Raw genomic sequence first — 21760 nt, 5'->3', positions numbered from 1 at the left:
GAGATCAAGGGGAGAGACAGTAAGACAATGGAGAGATAAAGACCTACAGGAGTGATAATGAGGAGAGAGAGGGGAGAGACAGAGAGAAGGAGGAAATAATGGGAAAAAACATGGGGAGAAAAGGGAGAGAGTGGCAGCAGCAGAACATGGGTTCCATTCTGTTTTATTTAAATAAATACATATGGTGACAAGAAATGTAAGTGAACCCATTGGGATTACCAGTTGTTCTGCATTAATTGTTCATAAAATGTGATCTGATCTACATCTAAGTAACAAGAATAGACAAACACAATGTTCTTAAGCTAATAACACACAAACAATGATAATCTTTCTTGTCTTTATTGAACACACCCATTGAACATTCACAGTACTGGTAGGAAAAGTAAGTGAACCCTTGGATTTAATGACTGGATGAATCTCCTTTTTCAGGAATAACCTTCCAGCTTCCAGTATCTGCGGATCAGATCTGCACAAAGTTCAGGAAGAACTTTAGACCATTGTTGCTTAAAACTCTGATGTCTGGTGTGAACAGATCTCTTGAGGTCATTCCACAGCATCCCTAATGGTTTTTAAACCATTCTGTAGTAGAATTGCTTTAGTGTGTATGGTTATTCTTCTGCATTATACAACTTCCACCAACCTTCAGCTGGTGGAATGCCACCCTGACATTATCCTCTATGATACCATGATAAACTTAGGGATTTGTTGTTGAGTGATGGGAAGCTGTACAGGCCCCAAGGCAGGAAAGCAGTCCTAAAGAATGATGCTCCCTCTACCATATTTCACCATTGGGATATTTTCATGTTGGTATGAGGTGCTCTTTTTATACCATACTTAGTGTAGTGTGTTCTTCCCATACAATTCAACCTTAGTTTCATCAGTCCACTAAACATTTTCCCAGTAGCGCTGTGGAGTGTCAAGGTTTTTTTTTTTTTGGCAGCTTTCTGGCCTAGGAGGCAGGAGTGGCCCTCTTGCCCCCCCCCATAACTAATATACACCCTGGAACACACATAGCGACCATAACAGATGCTCATCAAACATCACACCTCACAACTTCCTCGCATCACAATTATCACACCTCATTCATATCACACATACTTTCACCCATCTGACATCCTTACTGTGATGGAAACCTCCATCACTGGGGCCACCGGAGAGGCCTGACAGCCAGCCTCCTCCCTACCGACTATGGGCCCTGACTTTGTTAAGACTTCTGTGGCTTCCCCCAGCAGTACATCATCCCATCACTTGCTGAGGGGATTATCTCCAGCAGACAGCCAGGATCTGCAACCAGGGAGTGACCGCCGTTGTTTTACTTTAATCTTGTAAAAATCAGTCTTCGTTTTGGTTTATACCCTACGCTGAGCCTCGGACCGGGGAACCGGGGAAAGATTGTGTGTCCCAGGCTAAGCGAGCACAAGTCAGCGGAGGTAGTTGGTCGGACTAGCCAGCTCCGTGACTTACCTTATTGGGATACCTTTATTATTGTGCTTGCATATTATGCAGGGTCACGTGACATTGCTTTACATAACCTCAATTATGCTCCCGCCTCCACGAGTGGGCCATTCCAAATAAAACCAGCCCTGTTTGAAGAATTTTGCCCCTTACCAGCGCAGCCTTGACTGTGGACTTTAGCTACTAAGGACCAGTAACAGCCAGAGCCGACGTCAGAAATGCAGCAGGTGAAGCCAGAGTATTGTTACACAGAAGGTTTTTGCTAGGTTTGCATGTGGCTTGTGTAAGGGCTTTTGACACTAGAATCTGCAGAATTATTATCATCTTTTATTCTTACCGCCAACAATTTACACAGCTCTTAATACAATACATATAGGCGGAGAGACCCCTTGCTCGCAAGCTTACAATCTTGAGGATCCCACCATGCATTTGTAAAAGGGACTCCTCGGCTTTCATATGCATTAAACCGCATATGATGGCTGGAGTGTCTCTTTAAACACTTAAACGTAGAAGTTATTTTCCCCAAATGCTACATTTTATAGTTCAGCACACTAAATTAAACTTAAGTAATGTTGTTTATAATAGTAATACATGTACAATATATGAAAGTGTTATTTTCTAGCTATCGGTACTTAATTGCCACGTTGCTGATCGTTGTTGACTGGCAGACTTTTTTTTTTAGGGTAGGTGAAAAGAACGATTAGATCAGATTATTCTGGCCCTGCTACTTGCAACACAACTCTTAGCTTTTGTGTCCTTTAAATTAAACCTGTATGCTGTACTGTATAAAGGAGTAAGACTGAGTATTGAAGATAATAGTTACAGATCTCCTTTAACTTCGGAAAGCAGTTGATGCTATATCTGCTGCTCTACACCAAAATGCTGCATTGTAACAATGTATAATTTTAATAAATTATAGAGATGCATATGCGCTCACGCCTGTTGTTTTCAGGCTTTACAAAAACTGTTTGCATGTCCTTCTGCATACCAAGCAGCATTCATTGTCAAACATTGCTTGGTTATTTACCCGGTAGCTGCTTCTTGATGTAATTTGTTAAGTAAATAGCGCTGCAAGCTGTCTCACGCTGTCATTTAAATGATCCAGCATGTGCTCGAGCCTTGCTCTGCCCGAGCCTGCGATCCAGTGCTGAACTGAAACCTTGCATTCTTTTCCCATATTCTTAGCCAGTATTCTAACTATATCAACGATGTTTAATAAGCAATAACATGTAAATTAAGTAATGTGCAGAATTTGACATGTTCAATACTTGCACCAAGTCACTTGAGGGAGATTGAGCCTGTAAAAAGCCTGACTACGCTAAATAAACGCTGAGCAGAACTCTGTGTAAGCAGCCATATACTGCATATAAATAACCTACAACAACTAAAAGAAATACGGTATCTTGTGTTCAGTTATGCTAGACACCATCATGATAAAGGTTTAAAATTGTACTGTGCCATAGAAAGAGAGAAAGCAAATTTGGTAAAGATGATACCTTTATTGGCTGACGTATAATGGATTGCAAGCTTTTGAGACCATCTAGGTCTATTCTTCAGGCAATTTAAAGAGACCAAGATCATGAAAGCTTGCAATCCATCATATGTCAGTTAGCCAATAAAGGTATTTTTTTCCAGATTTCTATAAACCATGTTACTGTATGTGGACCTGAAGAAAACATATAAAATATAATATAAAAAATTCAAATGATTGGCACCCCTTTCCAGTTCTATTATCTGGATTCTTGCCAGAACCATTCGTGTTATGTCAGTAACAGTTACCCGAAGCCTTAATGGAGAGGCTCTTGATGCAGTAGGTGGGATTTTGCCATCCTCCAATCTAACCCCTTATTCCTCCTGACAATGGCTTTTGATGATAAAACATGTCCCCATCTCTAACACCCGATTATGCATATGTCAAATATTTCCACACGAGATGCTATAACTTTGGGATCTCAGGCTACTAACTCCCCGAGATGCCCACATTTACTTTCTCATATCAAGAACATTAATTACAACAAAGAAACGGAGAAATAAAAATACGTTTATAGGGAATGCTGACAGAGAAAACCAACAGAACCATTTTGACAGGGGACTACCTGTATTGCTCCCACTTTACAGTCCTACTAATCTCAGACTCCAATGTTCAAAGCTGAGTCAGTGCAGAATATAAGTTACAAACCCCATGCCAGATAGGAGTTAGCTTTGTTACTCCACTGCTTGATGTCATATTTTGCAATCAAAGATATTCATAGGAACTTGTGAATCTGCAATAAGCAGACTTTGTATTACTGAAAACAGCGACAAGAGGTTATATACAAAATTTTGGTTAACTTCAAACGCTTGGGGCGTACTGCAGGACAAGCCGGTCAAATTCATTCTCCTGAAAGAAAAAATACGAAGGTCAAATGCATGGGCAAAACTTATCTTAAAAAATTAAAACAACTTTTAAATCGTAATAATCTGTATAACATCATCAGGCCAAAAACATATTTAAATTGCTCAAAATAACTAATTTGACCAATGTTGTGTCATTATGTATACCCTAATAACACCTCTCTATGTTCCTAATTTTCTCTGCAATATATTTTATTACTTAAACAAAAAAAAATCTCTCCTTGGAACAGGGATATAGTTCTCCTTCATTCTTGTCTGTATGTTCCAACCCCGTAATCCAAATCCATTCTAGAACACGATACATTTGATATCCCAATGTATAAGATGAATGAACTGTGCGCTCAGTACCTTTGCGTGAAATTCCTTTATAAAAGGATGATTTCTGTGTCCGTCCTTGAGCTGAGACAAATAGCGATTGGTGACCTAGATTAAAAAGCAGTTATGTTAATCTTTAAATATAAACCAATTTCACCCACCCAATCGGAAACCCTTATTTGATCACCAATTATATCTTTAAACATCTCATAACTACCCATAGTTGTAGGTCAGCTACCTGACGTTACTGCCTACAGGATTTACTATAATAAAACCATTACAAAATACCCAGATGCCACAAAACCCGCTGGCAGCCATGCATCACTAACAATTTGGACTTACAAAAAGATGAGGAGGGCTCTGCTCCAATAATATTCATTCAGAATTTTTATGTACTATTAATGATGTTTCTAAAGCTACATTTAGTAAAAGGAGTGTTAAATTCAGCAAAGTAGATTCCTAATCCTTAAAACGCCAGCTCAGAACATTGACAACGTATCTCCCAAGTAGCAGCACTCCTTGTGCTCTAGATAGAGATTGCCAATATCTTTCTGTAGCGGGTCTGGCGGGAGAGATCTTGGGCGAAAGTCAAGCCCATTAAATTCTATTTATCAACAAAAAGAATATGGTATGGGAATTACAGTCTTTATAAACTTTAACCATAATATTTTAAGTAACATTTTAAAACACACTCATTCATAACAGGGCCCCATTTCATGTGGATTGGCTATTTCTGCCCATATAACACATATACCCTCTCAGTATACCCCAATATAGTTTAACTTACCTCTGGAGGTTTACCAATGTGCTGAGTAAGGACAATGAAGTTAATTAATGTTTCTGGGTGGCTGCTGTCCTGCATGGGGGAGGGGAGAGAAAGGATGCATATCAGATTATATATAAAATTAGTATATATAATCAAAATACTTGTTTTTATGTTTAAATGTGAAATAGAACCAAAAATGTTTAAACAATTGGATACAAAGAACCCATACAGAACACATGGCCATACCTTGTCTAATGCTTCCTGCAGGACTCCTTCTGCATCCTCCCACTTTCCCTGACCCATATAACATGTCGCCTGTCCATTCAGCAGCAGCAGCGTGGAAGAGTACTTGTCAGACATCTCTTGGAATATGTAGAAAGCATCTTGAAGTTTGTCTCCACCCTAATTGAGATAAACAAAAAAAAGTCACATTGACACAAAGGGTACAAGACATACAATGCTTTAAAAAGCGCAGGCGACATCTAGCAGCATCTGAGTCTATTAAAAATGTATGCGTTACCAGATTATCTGGATACATTTGGGACTGGGTCTCCAGTTATTTGAGAAGCAGCAGCGCAAAGGTTCCTTACTGCCAAAGAAAAGGCTTTAACCCATAAGTTACTTTACAGAAGACACAATAATGTCACTCTCTTAGAGCAGTTTTGACAGAATGGTTTGGAAAGGCAACACCATCATGAAGGTAACAGGAAAACCCAAATGCCCTATGAAAAGCACCTGCGCTGTCTTGGTACATTAATAATTAGCGTTGATATTACCACTACAGTTTGTGATATAGCATAGTGCTATTAATGTTGTAAAAATTACAGATGCCTAAAACATGTAAAGTAATTTCAAGAAATAAGAAAACCGTTCCTTTAGCTCTTACAATAGCAATGTTGACCCAGGCTGTTGCTAGCTGCGTCAATGTTGCATCTTCATCCACATCCACCATCTTCTTCAATTCCTTCCTAATGTTGGGATGGAAACAAACAGGCTATGAAGGGCTGAACTGCAAGAACAACTACATTCTCTGCCCTTTGCACTAGAATGTGCAGCATTTCTCAGATTCATGTTCCTGGCCCGGTATAATCTAGAACTCCCCAGAATACAGTTACTATATATTCCCAAAGATGTATATAAACTGACTTCAAACATCCTGAGCTCATGGAACAGAGGAAAATCATGTTTTTGATTTCCAGATAAGAGATTTGCGTCTAAATCACCACTAACGTCCAACTTAAAACCTTGAAGAACTAATATTAATGGAATATACAAAGTATTTTTACCTGGCCAAATCAAGTCTATCAAGTTTCAGCAGTATTTGGATTTTTGTGGCCATGCTGCAAATAAACAAAACACAAAATTACATAAAAGGTCACATTAGAATGTGGACACAAAACAGCCCGGCTTTTATGAAGAGAGCCATGTATATGAACATCTACTACACTGAACATTTTGCATTCAATTGGTGTTATGTATAAAAAAGTGATTCTGGTGCAAACTTGTAGACACAGCAAGATTCCATTGGTTACCATGGAAACAAGAGCAATTTGCATCAAAATCTTTTTTTATACAAAATCCCCATTGGGACAAATGTTGCTCTTTGTGCCATCGTTGTGTAAGGGGGGGGGGTGTCAGCAAAGCAAAATTGCGACACTGCACCTCAAGAGTAATGACTGGATTGCTTACACGGACACATTAAAGAGCCACACACTTTAAAGGAAATTGGATTACAATTACACAGTTTGTTCAAGGTTAAAAAATAAAGATACCCAGTCAATTTTTTCTTTGTTGCAAGTATCTGGCATTTAACTTGGGTTAAAATATAAGAATACTATACACAACACTGGTAATTTTTTAAAACAATGTAAGCAAAAGAGAAGTAGCCAACTTTAAATGCCTAAGCTTCCCTAGGTAGTGATAAGATAGAAGATGTTTAACCTACCACTCTAAGCTGTCTCCTTGATGGAGTGCGCGCAGAGCTGCATCAGTGTTACCATCATGAAAGTAGATTGAAGCTGCCATGAGCAGGAAGGTTGTGTTGGTAACATCGACACTCTTAGCCATTTTTTTGTCCAGCTCAGAAACGATGGCATCCCTATAGAAGACATACAACAGATAATAAACATCAAGGGGTCTGTTCTCCCATGATCTTCACATGTGTGCGTAATTATAAAATATATATATATATATATATATATATATATATATATATATATATATATATATATATATATATATATATCCTGCAAGACAAGGCTGGAATCCATTACCAGCACAACTGACAAAAAAAATATTCACAATATTATTTTTTTTTTAAAGCCTGCAAACAGAGACATATTCCACATCAGCTCAAATGGGAAAAACCCAACATACCATACAAGTTGTTGATGACGCTATATTAAGATATCAGACAAGTAAAACACATAACAGATCTAGGTGTGCTTTCCAGATATCAGTTACACAATTGTCACTGTATACAAAAAAAATGAATGAGGATACTTGTAATTGTGTAGGTAAAAGGGAAGGAAAACACAAACCTGCCACTTTCACTGGAGAGATAGTCTGCAAACATTCGGACAGCCTGCAACTCTGAGTTGGCATTGGGGCGGATTTCATCCAGGACAACACCGTATTTTTTCTGCAAAAGGGGACAAAACAAGAAATTTTAGATTCTGTTAATTATTAAAATGGCCTAAAATTAAATAATATGTAAAAAAGGCCCCATACAGTGCATGCCCGGGCTTAGTATAACTAACCTGTGCGATATACGCTCTGAACAGGAATACATCCCTTTCCACCTCCTTCTCTGGACTTGATGGCTGCAAGAAACAATTTAGGCATTGGGTCGGTATTAATGGTAGGGGTAAAACTAAAAACCCTGCGCAGCTTTAAATGAAGGTAAAATACGATGGTAATAAATATAATGGATGTATATTCTCACCTTTACCCTTTGAGCCTCATTTATACTCTGCTGGTAGCTTCCAATATAAAAAGAGTTTTTCACATCAAACAACTCGTCCACTTCCCCCTGGGCGGCCATGTCTGTCTATACGGGACACGTCACCCGGTCTGGATAGTCCACTTCCGCTTCTCTGACACTTCCCTGTCCGCTTCTTGTCGTACAGCCTTTCGGGAAATGTAGTTTTGAAGCGCTGCGACGTTTGGACGTACGGCTGACTCTAACGCCAAAGTTATGCGCCGGAAGTTCTGTCAGTTCGCTTCACGTGTATTGGAATTGGGATGGATGGTTTTGAGAAACTCGGACTTTCTTCTTGGCTAATTGAACAGTGCAAGCAGCTGGGAATATGCAAACCCAGCCCTGTCCAGGAGAACTGTATTCCGGCCATAATGGACGGTGAGAAATAAAAGAGGGAGGGTAAAAGCCGGGTGTAACGGGGATCTAGTCACTGGGCTGTGCACGTCACTAATAATAATAATATTTGTGTTATATAGCGCCATCATATTCCGCAGCGCTGTACAATGGGTAAACAGGACATAACAAGTAGTATATAATATGACAATTTGACTAACCGAAACAACAGGTGAGGAGGGCCATGCTCAGACGAGCGTACGGGTTTTTTTTTAGCAAAATATGTACCGCTTATTTACAACTGTTACTAATAGAAAATATTCTAAACCATAAAATGTTAGTTTTGGGGAAAGTGATATCCTTACCCGATGGAAGACTAGTTATACATTGGGCAGGGTTTGTTCAAATTCTTTGGACTGCCTTTGTGATTAAATTCATCATGCCACACTTTCTTAAGTAAAAACCAGATGAGCTTTTTTCATACATTGTGGTAAATGATCGATGTACATGGCGACTATCTTCATGCAATCATTTTAGCGTTATGAAGGTAATTTAGAATTTAATGCTGATTTAAATTGGCTGTCCATTGCTTAAATCCTGCATTTCACAAAAATGTGCATGTTCCAGGACCCTCAATAGGGATGTATTTATACATCTTTATATATATATATATATATATATATATATGTGTGACATATTTAAATATCGTACTTATCTTTTTCCCCTGTAGGCCGGGACTGCATGGGCTGTGCCAAAACTGGCAGTGGGAAGACAGCTGCTTTTGTGTTGCCTATTCTGCAAAAACTCTCTGAGGATCCTTTTGGAATATTCTGCTTGGTGATCACGCCGACCAGGTAACTATTAGGCTACTAAATAGTTATTCAACCTGCTTGTTTTTTATTTTTTTGTAATTGGTTTATAAACTATGTTTAATTTAAAGTAGTGGTGGCAGGGAATTGGAGGATTTAGGGTATACACGTGGGGCAAGGAGGTGAGATTGCGTTTTAGTAGCCAAGCTCTCTCTAAGAGCTCCTAACGCTTACGGTGAAAATATCACACCAAAGGCAAATGTAACAACATTAGTGTCATAGTGTATTGCCTACATTGTTTATGATTGGTTTTGGACGATAAGCCCTTTTATCAATCATGTTGGCAACATGGCTCTCTTTCTCTCTCTGTCTCTCATACATACATACATACTGTGACAGAAAGCAGGGGATGATAATGGAGGGAGTGTATATATCCCCTTATATTTTGAAGGGTGGTTACCCACAATAGTTTTTACTAGCCCCAGGGAGATGCACTGTTAATATTGGAATTAATAACGTCTGTTGCTGTTATTTGTGTGTTTTGGGTCCCTGGGGTGGAGCATTTGGAGAGTAGGGCGGGCCAGTGCTCCACTCCACAGTTTATGAGCAGCCGAAGACCAGCAGGTGGGAATCCAGTCCGGAGATTATCGGATACTCTCCTAGTACTCACCTGGTTCCACTAATTAATGGGAGAGGCAGTTAAGTAGCCTCCTGGTCTCAGTGTGAGAGATCATTTGGCTCCCTGAGAGAGAGCTGCCAAAAACACTGACTGCTGCAATTATTGCATATATTGTGTTATTTTGTTTTGTTGGAACGGATAAGCCGTCCAACTGCAGCTAGGCTGGAGAACCGTGTATTAGTTAGTGCTCACAAGAGCGAGGCTTTTTGTTTTGATTTATTTATTTTCTGTAATGCCTGTGACGAAAAATAAAAACAGGCCCAGCCTTTTATTTTACCCTCCTAGTGTCTGAGCCGTCTCTGCAGCCTGGAAGACTGTGTGTAAGTAAAGATTCCCGGACAGAGTACCAAGTGAAGGGGTATTCTGTCACAATACATACACATAGGGCTGCAACTAACGATTATTTTCATAATCGATTAGTTGGCCGATTATTTTTTCGATTAATCGGATAAAAAAATGAATGTACATTTTTCATTTATTTAAAATAATTTAATAAACAAATGATGTTAAATACAAACAGCAGAATAAAAAAAACAAAAACTGATAAAATGCATTTCTTGTCTTTATTTCCCAACCAGCCCCCCCAATTTATGCACATTTGAGTACAGGCTTGCCACGCTGCCTCCCAGACATGCCACTCCACGCTGCCTCCCAGACATGCCACTCCACGCTGCCTCCCAGACATGCCACTCCACGCTGCCTCCCAGACATGCCACTCCACGCTGCCTCCCAAGACATGCCACTCCACGCTGCCTCCCAAGACATGCCACGCCACGCTGCCTCCCAGACATGCCACGCCGCCTCCCAGACGTGCCACGCCGCCTCCCAGACGTGCCACGCCGCCTCCCAGACGTGCCACGCCGCCTCCCAGACGTGCCACGCCGCCTCCCAGACGTGCCACGCCGCCTCCCAGACGTGCCACGCCGCCTCCCAGACGTGCCACGCCGCCTCCCAGACGTGCCACGCCGCCTCCCAGACGTGCCACGCCGCCTCCCAGACGTGCCACGCCGCCTCCCAGACGTGCCACGCCGCCTCCCAGACGTGCCACGCCGCCTCCCAGACGTGCCACGCCGCCTCCCAGACGTGCCACGCCGCCTCCCAAGACGTGCCACGCCGCCTCCCAAGACGTGCCACGCCGCCTCCCAAGACGTGCCACGCCGCCTCCCAAGACGTGCCACGCCGCCTCCCAAGACGTGCCACGCCGCCTCCCAAGACGTGCCACGCCGCCTCCCAGACGTGCCACGCCGCCTCCCAGACGTGCCACGCCGCCTCCCAGACGTGCCACGCCGCCTCCCAGACGTGCCACGCCGCCTCCCAGACGTGCCACGCCGCCTCCCAGACGTGCCACGCCGCCTCCCAGACGTGCCACGCCGCCTCCCAGACGTGCCACGCCGCCTCCCAAGACGTGCCACGCCGCCTCCCAAGACGTGCCACGCCGCCTCCCAAGACGTGCCACGCCGCCTCCCAAGACGTGCCACGCCGCCTCCCAAGACGTGCCACGCCGCCTCCCAAGACGTGCCACGCCGCCTCCCACACGTGCCACTCCACTCTACCCCCACATATGCCACTGTGCCTGATACGCCTTATATCCCCTGATACACCACTCCATCCTCCCCAGACATGCCACACTGCCCTCCCCACATATGCCTTATATACTGTATATGCCTTATACCCCCAGATTTGTCACTCCGTCCTCCCCAGATATGCCTTATACCCCCCAGATATCTCATAGTCCCCTCATAGAGTCACAGACCATACTTTTATAAATAAGTACTGGGTTAATCTTCACTGCCCCCAGGATTTAGATTCCCCTTAGTCTGCCCCCCTTTACCTCTAACTGCGCCTTAAGTTAACTTTATTAAATTAACCCTCAGTCCTCATCATTAAATTAACACTAAACACCCCATTAACCATAACTACCCCTAAATTAACTCTAAATACCCCATCAAACACAACTACCCTAAATTAACCCTAAACACCCCATTAACCACAGCATCCCCTAAATTAACCCTAAAGACCCCCATCAACCACAACAGCCCCTAAATTAACCCTAAACACCCCATTAACCACAACTGCCTCAAATTAACCCCAAACACCCCATTAACCATAGCTGCTCCTATATTAACCCTAAACACCCCATTAACCATAACTGCCCCTAAATTAACCCTAAACACCCCATTAACCATAGCTGCCCCTAAACACCCCATTAACCATAGCTGCCCCTAAACACCCCATTAACCATAACTTCCCCTAAATTAACCCTAAACACCCCATTAACCATAACTGCTCCTAAATTAACCCCCACCTCCCCTAACTTTCAGCAGCCCAAATATTAATTTTATACTTAGTTAGATGAGTGTCACAGCCATGTGGTTCTGGCCTTCTGGGAGAAGGAAGGGGCGGGGCCAGTTGTCACAGTGATTACAGGGAGGGACTGGTAAGTAGGAGCTGCTGCTGTGAGTCAGACTAAACGGATTATATAATGAGGGGTATTTTTCAGAGCGTTTGCTCTGAAAAAACCCTCATTTTATAATCAATAAAAATCGATTCAACTAATCGATAATGAAATTCGTTGGCAACGATTTTCATTATCGATTATTATCGATTTTATCGATTAGTTGTTGCAGCCCTACATACACATATATATATATATATATATATATATATATATATATATATATATATATATATGTGTGTATAATATACACATTTATCCATTAAGTAACATCAAATGGATCAGAAATACAGTATAGATGTTAATGTTGTGAAGGACTATTGTAGCCGGGAATGGTTGATTTTTAATGGAATATCTGCTGTGTCCCCATGGCACATTGTGTTAGCTAATCCAAGTTTAAGTTTAAAGGGGTAATTGATCATTAGAAAATCCTTCTGCAATAATGTTAGCACCGCTAGAAATGTCCTTGTTTTCCATGACAACAAGGACATTTCTTGTTTTCATGGAAAACAATCTCCCTTAAGATTGTAAGCTTGTTTGAGCAGGGCATTCCTCACCTGTTGTCTCTGTTAGTCAATTTGTTATGTTACATACTACTAGTTATGTCCTGTCTACCCATTGTACAGTGCTACGGAATTTTATGGCGCTATATAAAACAAATAATAATAATGAAAACAGCTAAGTGACCCCAAATGTTTGAATGACAATGTGTTTGTATATATGTATATATATTTGATTAGATGGTTGATACTGTAACATGGGGAAAAATGAGTACTTTGTGCTTGAAGCTCTAACTATATATTGATCGGCAATATGAACATATATTTTTATATTGTATAGTATATATCATTTTGTGTGTGTGTGAATAATATTTTTTATAGTTTTTGATGTGCATTTTTCACCCTACAGGGAGCTAGCATATCAGATTGCTGAACAGTTCCGTGTGTTGGGGAAGCCACTGGGTTTGAAGGATTGTATAATAGTTGGAGGAATGGGTATGTATTATATGTACTGTCTTTTGTATGTAGAGTGTATTGCAAAGTCCTTGTTATGAAATCTGTTATCTGATGAAGTGAATTAATTGAATTGAAGTGAATTTTCTATCCACACAGACATGGTAGCGCAAGCTTTGGAATTGTCCAGAAAACCGCATGTTGTTATTGCAACTCCTGGTCGTCTGGCAGATCACATCCGGAGTTCAAACACGTTCAGCATTAAGAAGATACGTTTTTTGGTAAGTCTGTGGTCGGTGAGTATGCCAATGGGTTTTACTGGAGATCTGCTTGTGACTGATCAGACTGTAGCAGCAGTGCCATTGTTGCCTTGGTTACTGTATTACAGATTACTTTTCACATAGTTATTGGATTACGCCAGTTTTGGAATCCAGTACCTTTTCACAAAGATTTCCATTTTTCCTCTCCGTAAAGTACATGTTCACGCAGCCCCTCTTAACGCATCGAAACAGATACTTGTGGAAGCTAGGTGATACCAACAGTTTCTGTGTGGTTTTCCAGAAATGTTGCAATCTTCAGGAAGTGAAAATCACATGATGTAAACATATCACCCTGCGGAATGTTGTCACCCAACGCAGTGTAGTGATACTGTATGTATTGGACAAGTACTGCCATCTAGTGGCAGATCTAAGTACTTGCTGAACTTTAATTGGGTTAGTAGAAGCATTATTAAACACTCATCTACAGATACCAGACAAGCCAGAAGGCTTGTTTTTCCCTCAGAAATCTCATGGTGCTTTCACAACCACAAGGGATTCTGGGTAGGTGCATGCGAATAAGGACAACAATGATCACCTTTGCCTCTGTATCCACTTTATACATGGATCCCTTGAAAGTAATTGCCTGCTGTGCAAGACAGCCTATAGCTTATATTTAAGTGGAAGGGTTTCCATCACCTTTTACCCACCATAACTTATGTAATGGTATTTAATTGGGTTAAGTCCATGATACCGAATGCTCTCCTTAGTGTTTGAAGGTATAATGTTTTTAAAATATCCATTGTTTTACGCTCTTCTTCCAGGTTCTAGATGAAGCTGACCGGCTCTTGGAGCAGGGCTGCACAGACTTTACTAAAGACCTTCAGGTGATCCTGGGAGCTATTCCTGCACAGCGACAAACCCTGCTCTTTAGTGCGACTTTGACAGACACTTTACAGGAGCTGAAATCAATTGCAATGAACAAGCCCTTCTTTTGGGAATCCACTTCAGAGTAAGGAGCAGACTTTACGCATCAAATAAAATATTCACTTGAAAATAATGCCTATGACGCCTACTTTTTTCAACAAATATATAAACATTTAGAAATTAATTGAACCGCATTTTCTTGCATTGGGAAATGGGACACTGTCAATGTTAACTAGTTTCCACCTTCAAATAAATGTATGATAACCGATTTAAATTATTTTTCTCTCTAAAGGGTGCGGACTGTAGAGCAATTAGAACAGAGGTACGTTCTGGTACCTGAAAAAGTGAAGGATGCCTATTTGGTGCATCTCATCCAGAAGTTCCAGGATGAACATGAAGATTGGTCAATTATGATCTTTACCAACACCTGCAAGTGAGTGCATACGAGGAGTGTGATTGTAGGCTTGGAAGAGCAGAGCCCTCTTCTCCTTTAGTGCCAGTTTGTTATTCTGTCTGACTTTAAATGATCGCACTTATTGGAACAGAGCTAAGGAATCTTCTGGTGCTTTATAAATAAATGTAACGTAATGATGCACTTGAGTGGTTGACTGTTCCTATATGACCCAAACTCTTATAATCTTGCAGAAACTGTCAGATTCTCAACATGATGCTGCGTGAGTTCAACTTCCCGTCTGTGGCTTTGCACTCCATGATGAAACAGGTAAAGGCTCTAGAAATTAGCTCTTGTTGCAACTCTACACTGTTTGCACATAATCCCTTTATAACCACGCACCTATACATTTGCACCTGATCTATACTATTTCCCTGCTTAATAAATAAGACATGCATACAACATTCTGGGCTTTGCACCTATGGACGATTGACTTCTGATGAACGTGCTGTCTTCTCTTCTTCCAGAAGCAAAGATTTGCTGCACTTGCTAAGTTTAAATCAAGTATCTTCAAGATTCTCATTGCAACTGATGTTGCTGCCAGGTATGCAAGAAAGGCACAAATTATTGTGTAATGTGTGTATACCCTTAGAGTTCACTTAACACTAAGGATGATTTAAACTCTGTGGAGCAGGCGTGCATACTGCAGTCCCTTAGTATAAACTGGTTTTCAGGATACTACAGCGTTACACTTTTGCACTCAGTCAGCACACCCCAGGCCTACCTGGAAACAATATATTTAAACTGCCGAGGATAAATATCTGCTTAATTGTGTAGATTTAACAAGTGCAGGGACTTACCTAGTACTTTGTCTATGTAGACCAGCACCAGGCACTCGGTTGGCCCATCACTTTTTGATTGAATAACTGACTTATGTTTCTGCTCAGTGTCTTCTCATAACATTTGCATCTTTAAATAATTGCTCCATTGCTGTTTGTGTTCTCCTTTTCTAGGGGGCTAGATATTCCTACAGTTCAAGTCGTGATTAACCACAACACTCCTGGCCTGCCTAAAATTTACATCCATCGCGTGGGCCGCACAGCAAGAGCTGGTAGGATTCTGCTTTATTGGGAAATGTATTTAATTGGGATTTTAAAGAAAATACATTATATTAAATTATATGAAAGCTGTACTGTTGTAAGGATCTTACTGTAAAATCTCCCTGGAATGGAAGATTACAGGACATCCGCGTTCATCGTATTAGGTTCCACAAGTGATCTGAGACGAGGACTGTCTAAACCTATGTTGCAGTGGGCAGTGTATGTAGAAGCAGATGCTAACTGGTGCATTTTGCAGCTATTACTAAATTTAGATTGCCATAGTGCTTACTAAAACTGCTGTAGTGTGCCCCCTCCTTTGTGTGGACGGCAGTTATAAGTAATGTGTTGAAAGAATGAAAAATAGAACAAATAAGACTGATAACTGGAACAAATAAGAATGATAGAGGAGGATTTGCCTTGTGGTGAACAATGCCTCCTTAAGATCAGTGTTTGTTATACATTGAACATCAGCTGCACGTCCCCCACATCATCTCTTCTCTAACTAACCATTTCAAGAGGTTGAATGAGGATATTTTATCGCAACACATAAACAAGGGAGTGCATATATCCATATACAGTAGATGTTAAAATCAATGGAATAATTTAACTCCTTTGTGACAAAGGCTGGTTTTACTTTTTGTACCCTTCGTGACAATGGCCGTTTTTACATTTCTGCGCTGCTCGTGTTTAGCCGTAATTTTCTTCTTTCCCGTTTACTGAACCCACACAAGTTATATATTGTTTTTTTCAGGACAAGAAGGGCTTTCTTTAGATGGCATTGTTTTGATTGCATCATATTATTTACTATTAAAAAAAGTATAAAATATGGTGAAAAACTTATTAACTTGGTGAAAAAATTACTTTTTCTAACTTTTAGTTGAAAAATCTTTTACTCATCTATAAAAGGTAATGAAAAAACCTGCTAAATAGATTTTACTATTTGTCCTGAGTTTAGAAATACCCAATGGTTTTTTGCTTTTTTCTACACGTTATGGGGCAATAAGTACAAGTAGCGTTTTGCTATTTCAAAGCCATTTTTTCCAAATCTGGTAATTCTTCCCCCCATGTGTGATTTAGGGTATCTTTGAAGCTGGCCAATGCGATTTACCCCATCAAATCATATATTTTTTGAAAATGCTAGTATTTTAACTCTTTCCATGCACCATATCTACCACCATCTTTTTGTCAAACTTTGTGGTAGTCATTTTTTTGCATTTGTTTTGTCACACACATTTTACTTCAGGTATGAATAAACAGGTTCTGGTATATGTCACAATATCATAAAACACCCCAATATGTGTTCAGCAACATCTCCTGAGTACAGCGATACCTCACATGAATGATTTTGCCTGGCTGTTTGGGGGCATGCGCATCTTTCAATGTTGAGCTTTGGCATTTGGGGATCCAATAATAAAACCATATATTTTTGAAAAACTAGACACCCCAGGGTATTTTAACTCTTTGCATGCACACATTTTACCACCAGAATTTTTTCAAAGTTTGCAGTAGTATTTTTGTGTGTGTATTTTTCCCCCACACACCTACTTTATGTATGAATTTACAGCTCCTGGTTTACACCGCTGTCACACGACACCCCAATATGTGTTCAGCAAAATTTCCTGAGTACAGTGATACCCCACAAGCATGGGTTTGTCATTTTTTGGGGGAACTAAAAGGCCACATTTGGGACGTGTGCATTTTTCTAACTGGACATTAGATGTGTGGCCATCCCCCCCCCCCCCATGTTAATTGGGACATTGTTGAACCCGGCCAATTCAATTTACCCCATCAGATCAAACATTTTTTTAAAGTAGACACCCCATGGGCATTTAATATGCCAGTACTTTAACTCTTTCCATGCAAGAATTGGTTTTAACTCTTTCCATGCGAGCTAATGTGCTAATTTTAAGACTTGCTCACAAAAATATATTTTTATATATATATTTTATTTTGTCTTTTTTTTTTTTTTAAATTATTTTTTTTTACTTTTTTTTTTCAATTTGAAGGTTCCCCTGATAGTGACATCAGTGGGAAATTATTTTTACATTTTACAGTTTTTTTAACAATTTTTTTCTAATTATTAATTTTATTTTATTAATTTATTTTTACTAATCACACTGTGATTAGAAAGCTGGGCTCCATTGACTTGCATGGTTGAATGCAGTACTTTTATTCAACCTGCAAGTGGAGCCAGAGTTCTCTAGAGGGTCTGGAGACCATCTAGCGAACTTTTTCGTCTTTGTTTTTTTTCCCGGGCCGCCGCCATCTTGCTGATGGTGAAGATAACGTGCGGCTGTGACCTGATCGAGGCATTCCAGCGACACCATTTAAGTTTAGGAGGTGATCGTTGATCGCCTCCTAAACGCTTTTAAAATGGCCGTCCGCCGCCATACAATGTATGGCGGATGTTGACGCCCCGGGGAGGGGCCAGATATGGCCCCTAGTGCCGATCGTGGCGTTGCTGAATGCCTCGGTCGAGGCAATACAGCAACACGGTTTGGGTGCAGAAAGTGAACGTAGATCGCTTTCTCCACCCGTTTAAAGTCATGACGGTCCTGGCATGTCAATTGTCGTTAACCGTTTGTTTTCCGGTGACGTGCCCGGACTGTCAATTGTCATCAAGGGGTTAAATCACACACAATAACAAACTAGTACAAATGGAGAAGAGGTCTCTGCTCTTGAGAGCTTGCAATCTAGCCTGTGGTTCTGAGGGAAGTGAAACGGTAATACTATGTTTTGTATAGAGCAGACCTTCTGTATGCCTCATGTGTCATGGTTTTGTTTTGTTTTTATTTCTCTCAGGACGGAACGGATTGGCCATAACAATGGTCACCCAATATGACATTCATCTGGTGAATGCAGTCGAGGAACAGATCAGTGAGTAAATAAATCTATGGAAGCTATGTGTATAATTCTATGTGAAACTGTGATGGATCGGAATCTTACCACATTTTTACGGCACTTGAAGAGGTTTCCTGAAGTGTAACCTTATCTGAGTGCTTTGTCTTTAAATTGAGTGTGTAATTAACTCGTTATTTAATAATTTAGGCTAACCTTCCTTTTTTGGATGGCATAGCCCTAAGCAGTTTATGGATTTTTTTTTTAATAGTAAGGACTGGATGAAGGATTTTTTTCCTTCCCAGATATGAAACTACAAGAGTACCCAGTGAAGGAGAGCGAAGTGCTGAAAATTCTCACCCACGTCAATGTGACCCGTCGAGAATGTGAAATTGTACGTAGATTTCTGTTTTGGGGGGGCGGTTGCCCAGCCACTTAAGGAAATGCCATCTGTACCGCGTATGACTGTTGGATTTATCAACGTCTGTGACAATGATGCATTGTGTGGTTTTTTTGGCTCCAGAAACTGGAATGCACAGACTTTGATGAGAAGAAGGAGATAAACAAGAGGAAGCAACTTATTCTAGAAGGGAAGGTGAGATGCACTAATGTCCCTGTTTCACCGATATACTGTTCCATCTTATACTAATAGTTAATGTTATGCATCCGTAGCGTGTGGAGCTTTTGGGGTGAGGTCCACATGGAATAAATTCTTTGTCAATGCTGGAATGGTCTTTAAGACAAATGATTGGTGACCATCTTTCCTCATCTCAGCGCAAGTTTTATGCGTGTAACTGCACAACAGTTTAGGAAAGCTTTTCTTCTCATGTTTACACACGGTTCCCTCTGCTGTAAAAAGTATGCTGTAGATTAGTCACAGACTAATAAAAGGAAATAAAAACAAGAAATGCATTTTTCTCAATAAGTTTTTATTAAATATGAAAAAATAGTTTACATGTCAATTAATATTTACTAGTAAAACTTTCTTAGGTAATAAAACATAGTTTGATAAATATTATGAGTGGGTTCTTGTACCTTTTTAAAATAGCTTTTTTTATTATTATGACAGTAAAATAGGAAGGTGTTTAGAGAAATGCCATTCTAATGAGCTACAATGACACACGTTAATGTAAATTTTTAGTTTAGTCTGCTCTTTGTTTTTAACACCCAGTTTGTTCATTAAATTATTTTAAATATATAAAAATTTAGCATTTTTTTATCTGATTAATCAAAAAATAATCGGCCAACTAATCGATTTATGAAAATAATCGTTAGTTGCAGCCCTAGTGTTTAGTCTTGACCTTGTTAGACATAGAAATGATCAAAATATCATTGCAGGGTTCTACATTTAGGAAATAGTTTCAGCTGATGTTGCTTAAGTGTACTAATAATTCTGTTTTATCCAAGGACCCAGACTTGGAGGCAAAAAGGAAAGCAGAGCTGGAGAAAATTAAGAAGCAAAAAAAGAAATTCAAAGAGCATATCCAGGAAACTATGCAGAAGAAGCGAGATGCCCAGATACGCAGGAAACTCAAGAAAAAATTTCTGAGACAAGAAAAGAAGGCAGCCAAAGTTCAACAGTGACCTGCCTTACATGGAGGCATTGGTCCAAGAATGACTGTGCCGGAGTGTAGAAGCCAAAAGGACATAGGCTGTCTCACCTAGACTTGTAAAATGCCTGGCCTCTCTGTTGGAGATCACGAACCAAAGATTGAGCCCCTTCCAATGCCACCAGCTCATTTGTTAGACTTAAGCAGCTGCATAAAAAGCCATTCTTCTTGAACCATTGCAATCAAGAGGAACAGGCCTATATTTTCTTAGCGCCATAAGTTGGGTTACGGAACAACCATACCTAGGCCGTGATTTGGCTCCTGATGGGGCTGTTTTGTGGAGATGCCAAATTAATTAACCTAAATGTCACTGATGATGTACACAAAGTAGAATGCGGCCTCTATCCATCTTGAGAGTATTTTTTTTCTAAATATGTGCATTATATGAGCATAATGTAATTTTCTTTTGTGTGAATGAAGTCCCTGAAGGGTCTTGAATGAAGCAAAACTTAATAAAAGAAACGGATCTGCGTTGGTAGCATATAAACTTCTACAGACACAGTAGACCTGAGCTCTACATAATTTTAGGTGGTGCACCATGCAAGGATGCTTAATTAGGTTACACTTCGTATCTATAGAAATGTAAAAATAAGTGTTGATGAGATTGTTCCTAAATTCTTGATCATGTATTTGATATTTGTGCATGAGCATCCAGTACAGATACTTACACAGAGGTTTATTAACACAAGTGTGTTTTGCGCCAGGGAAAACGGATGTGTATTTAAAATATATATATATTTACTTGGATCGCAAGCTGGAAGGAGAAGTAATCAGAACATTGCTGGCAGCACAGGTGACGAATCTCCTCCCATCTGCGCTAGAGCAGAACTATAAAAAGATACCTCCCCTCCCGCATACACGGTGTCCTTCCTGCCCTACCTGGGCGACATCTTTGCCGTCTGACATACCCTTCCTGGTGGGGGCATTTTGCTTCAGGCAATCCCTCTTACATTTCAGGCTCTGGAGTAAGCTGTCGCCTTCTTCCTAGGTTCCTGATCTTCAGGGTCGGGTCCGGAGTAGGCTCCAGTAAGCCGGCAGGCCTTTCCCCTTCTGCCATAGAGAACTTGTGCAGACTCTTCCAGACTAGACGCTTCCTCTTTGCTGCACCTGTGCTGCCAAGATTGACATGAAAATTGAATATATACAGGGAATTACATATCCTAGTCTATCACTTGGCAGTACATTTTTTTTTTGTCTTTGTTAATACACTGGATATGCTTGAGGGGAGGTCTCTTTTATAGTTCTGCTCTTCTTGTCCTACCTCAGATGAGAGATTCTCACCTGTGTTGCTAAGGGATAGACAAAGAAAAAGATTTCCCTTTCCCAATTTCCTTTTAACTTTTACGAGTCGGCAAATTGAAAGCAAACCCAAGTCTGGCAGTGGAATTAGTGAATAGAAAGAGTGAAATATTAAGGAAAAACAAAACTGTTTTTATTTTCTTTATTTTGTTTTACTAATGACAATGTGATTAGAAAGTTGGGCTCCATTGACTTGCAT

At 40.4% G+C, this 21760-nt stretch overlaps 2 protein-coding genes across 2 annotated transcripts; one reads left to right on the top strand and one right to left on the bottom strand.

Moving 5' to 3' along the window:
• Window positions 1-3787: 3787 nt before the first annotated feature.
• On the bottom strand, window positions 3788-7973 carry LOC149280849 (coatomer subunit epsilon-like). Its single transcript, XM_089500030.1, has 10 exons — window positions 7875-7973; window positions 7690-7752; window positions 7471-7571; window positions 6876-7028; window positions 6217-6270; window positions 5817-5898; window positions 5177-5332; window positions 4952-5020; window positions 4198-4272; window positions 3788-3835 (listed from the first exon to the last, which is right to left on the bottom strand). Exons 1-10 carry the CDS (start codon window positions 7971-7973, stop codon window positions 3788-3790), a joined length of 900 nt encoding a protein of 299 aa, XP_089356156.1.
• A 200-nt stretch (window positions 7974-8173) lies between these two features.
• Window positions 8174-20236, top strand: DDX49 (DEAD-box helicase 49). Its single transcript, XM_089500005.1, has 13 exons — window positions 8174-8288; window positions 8974-9097; window positions 13096-13181; window positions 13299-13420; window positions 14221-14408; window positions 14616-14756; window positions 14969-15044; window positions 15242-15318; window positions 15728-15825; window positions 18617-18691; window positions 18958-19046; window positions 19176-19247; window positions 20060-20236. The coding sequence occupies exons 1-13, from the start codon at window positions 8174-8176 to the stop codon at window positions 20234-20236; spliced, it is 1440 nt and encodes a 479-aa protein (XP_089356131.1).
• Window positions 20237-21760: the final 1524 nt, after the last annotated feature.

This window comes from Sceloporus occidentalis, unplaced genomic scaffold, assembly GCF_023333645.1.
Source record: "Sceloporus occidentalis isolate IW3139 unplaced genomic scaffold, rSceOcc1.0.p SCAF_145, whole genome shotgun sequence".
Taxonomy (NCBI): Eukaryota; Metazoa; Chordata; class Lepidosauria; order Squamata; family Phrynosomatidae; genus Sceloporus; species Sceloporus occidentalis.
This window is presented reverse-complemented; position numbering and strand designations above follow the sequence as displayed.

Bases quoted from the DNA above. Each gene is read 5' to 3' on its own strand.
- LOC149280849 (XM_089500030.1), bottom strand. From the start codon at position 7,973: ATGGCCGCCCAGGGGGAAGTGGACGAGTTGTTTGATGTGAAAAACTCT. The intron at 7,029-7,470 runs GTTTGTGTTTTC...TGTCTTCTATAG, and splicing joins CTCTCCAGTGAAAGTGGCAG to GGATGCCATCGTTTCTGAGC. The intron at 5,021-5,176 runs GTATGGCCATGT...TCCCCCATGCAG, and splicing joins TGCAGGAAGCATTAGACAAG to GACAGCAGCCACCCAGAAAC.
- DDX49 (XM_089500005.1), top strand. From the start codon at position 8,174: ATGGATGGTTTTGAGAAACTCGGACTTTCTTCTTGGCTAATTGAACAG. The intron at 9,098-13,095 runs GTAACTATTAGG...TTCACCCTACAG, and splicing joins TTGGTGATCACGCCGACCAG to GGAGCTAGCATATCAGATTG. The intron at 15,319-15,727 runs GTATGCAAGAAA...CTCCTTTTCTAG, and splicing joins GCAACTGATGTTGCTGCCAG to GGGGCTAGATATTCCTACAG.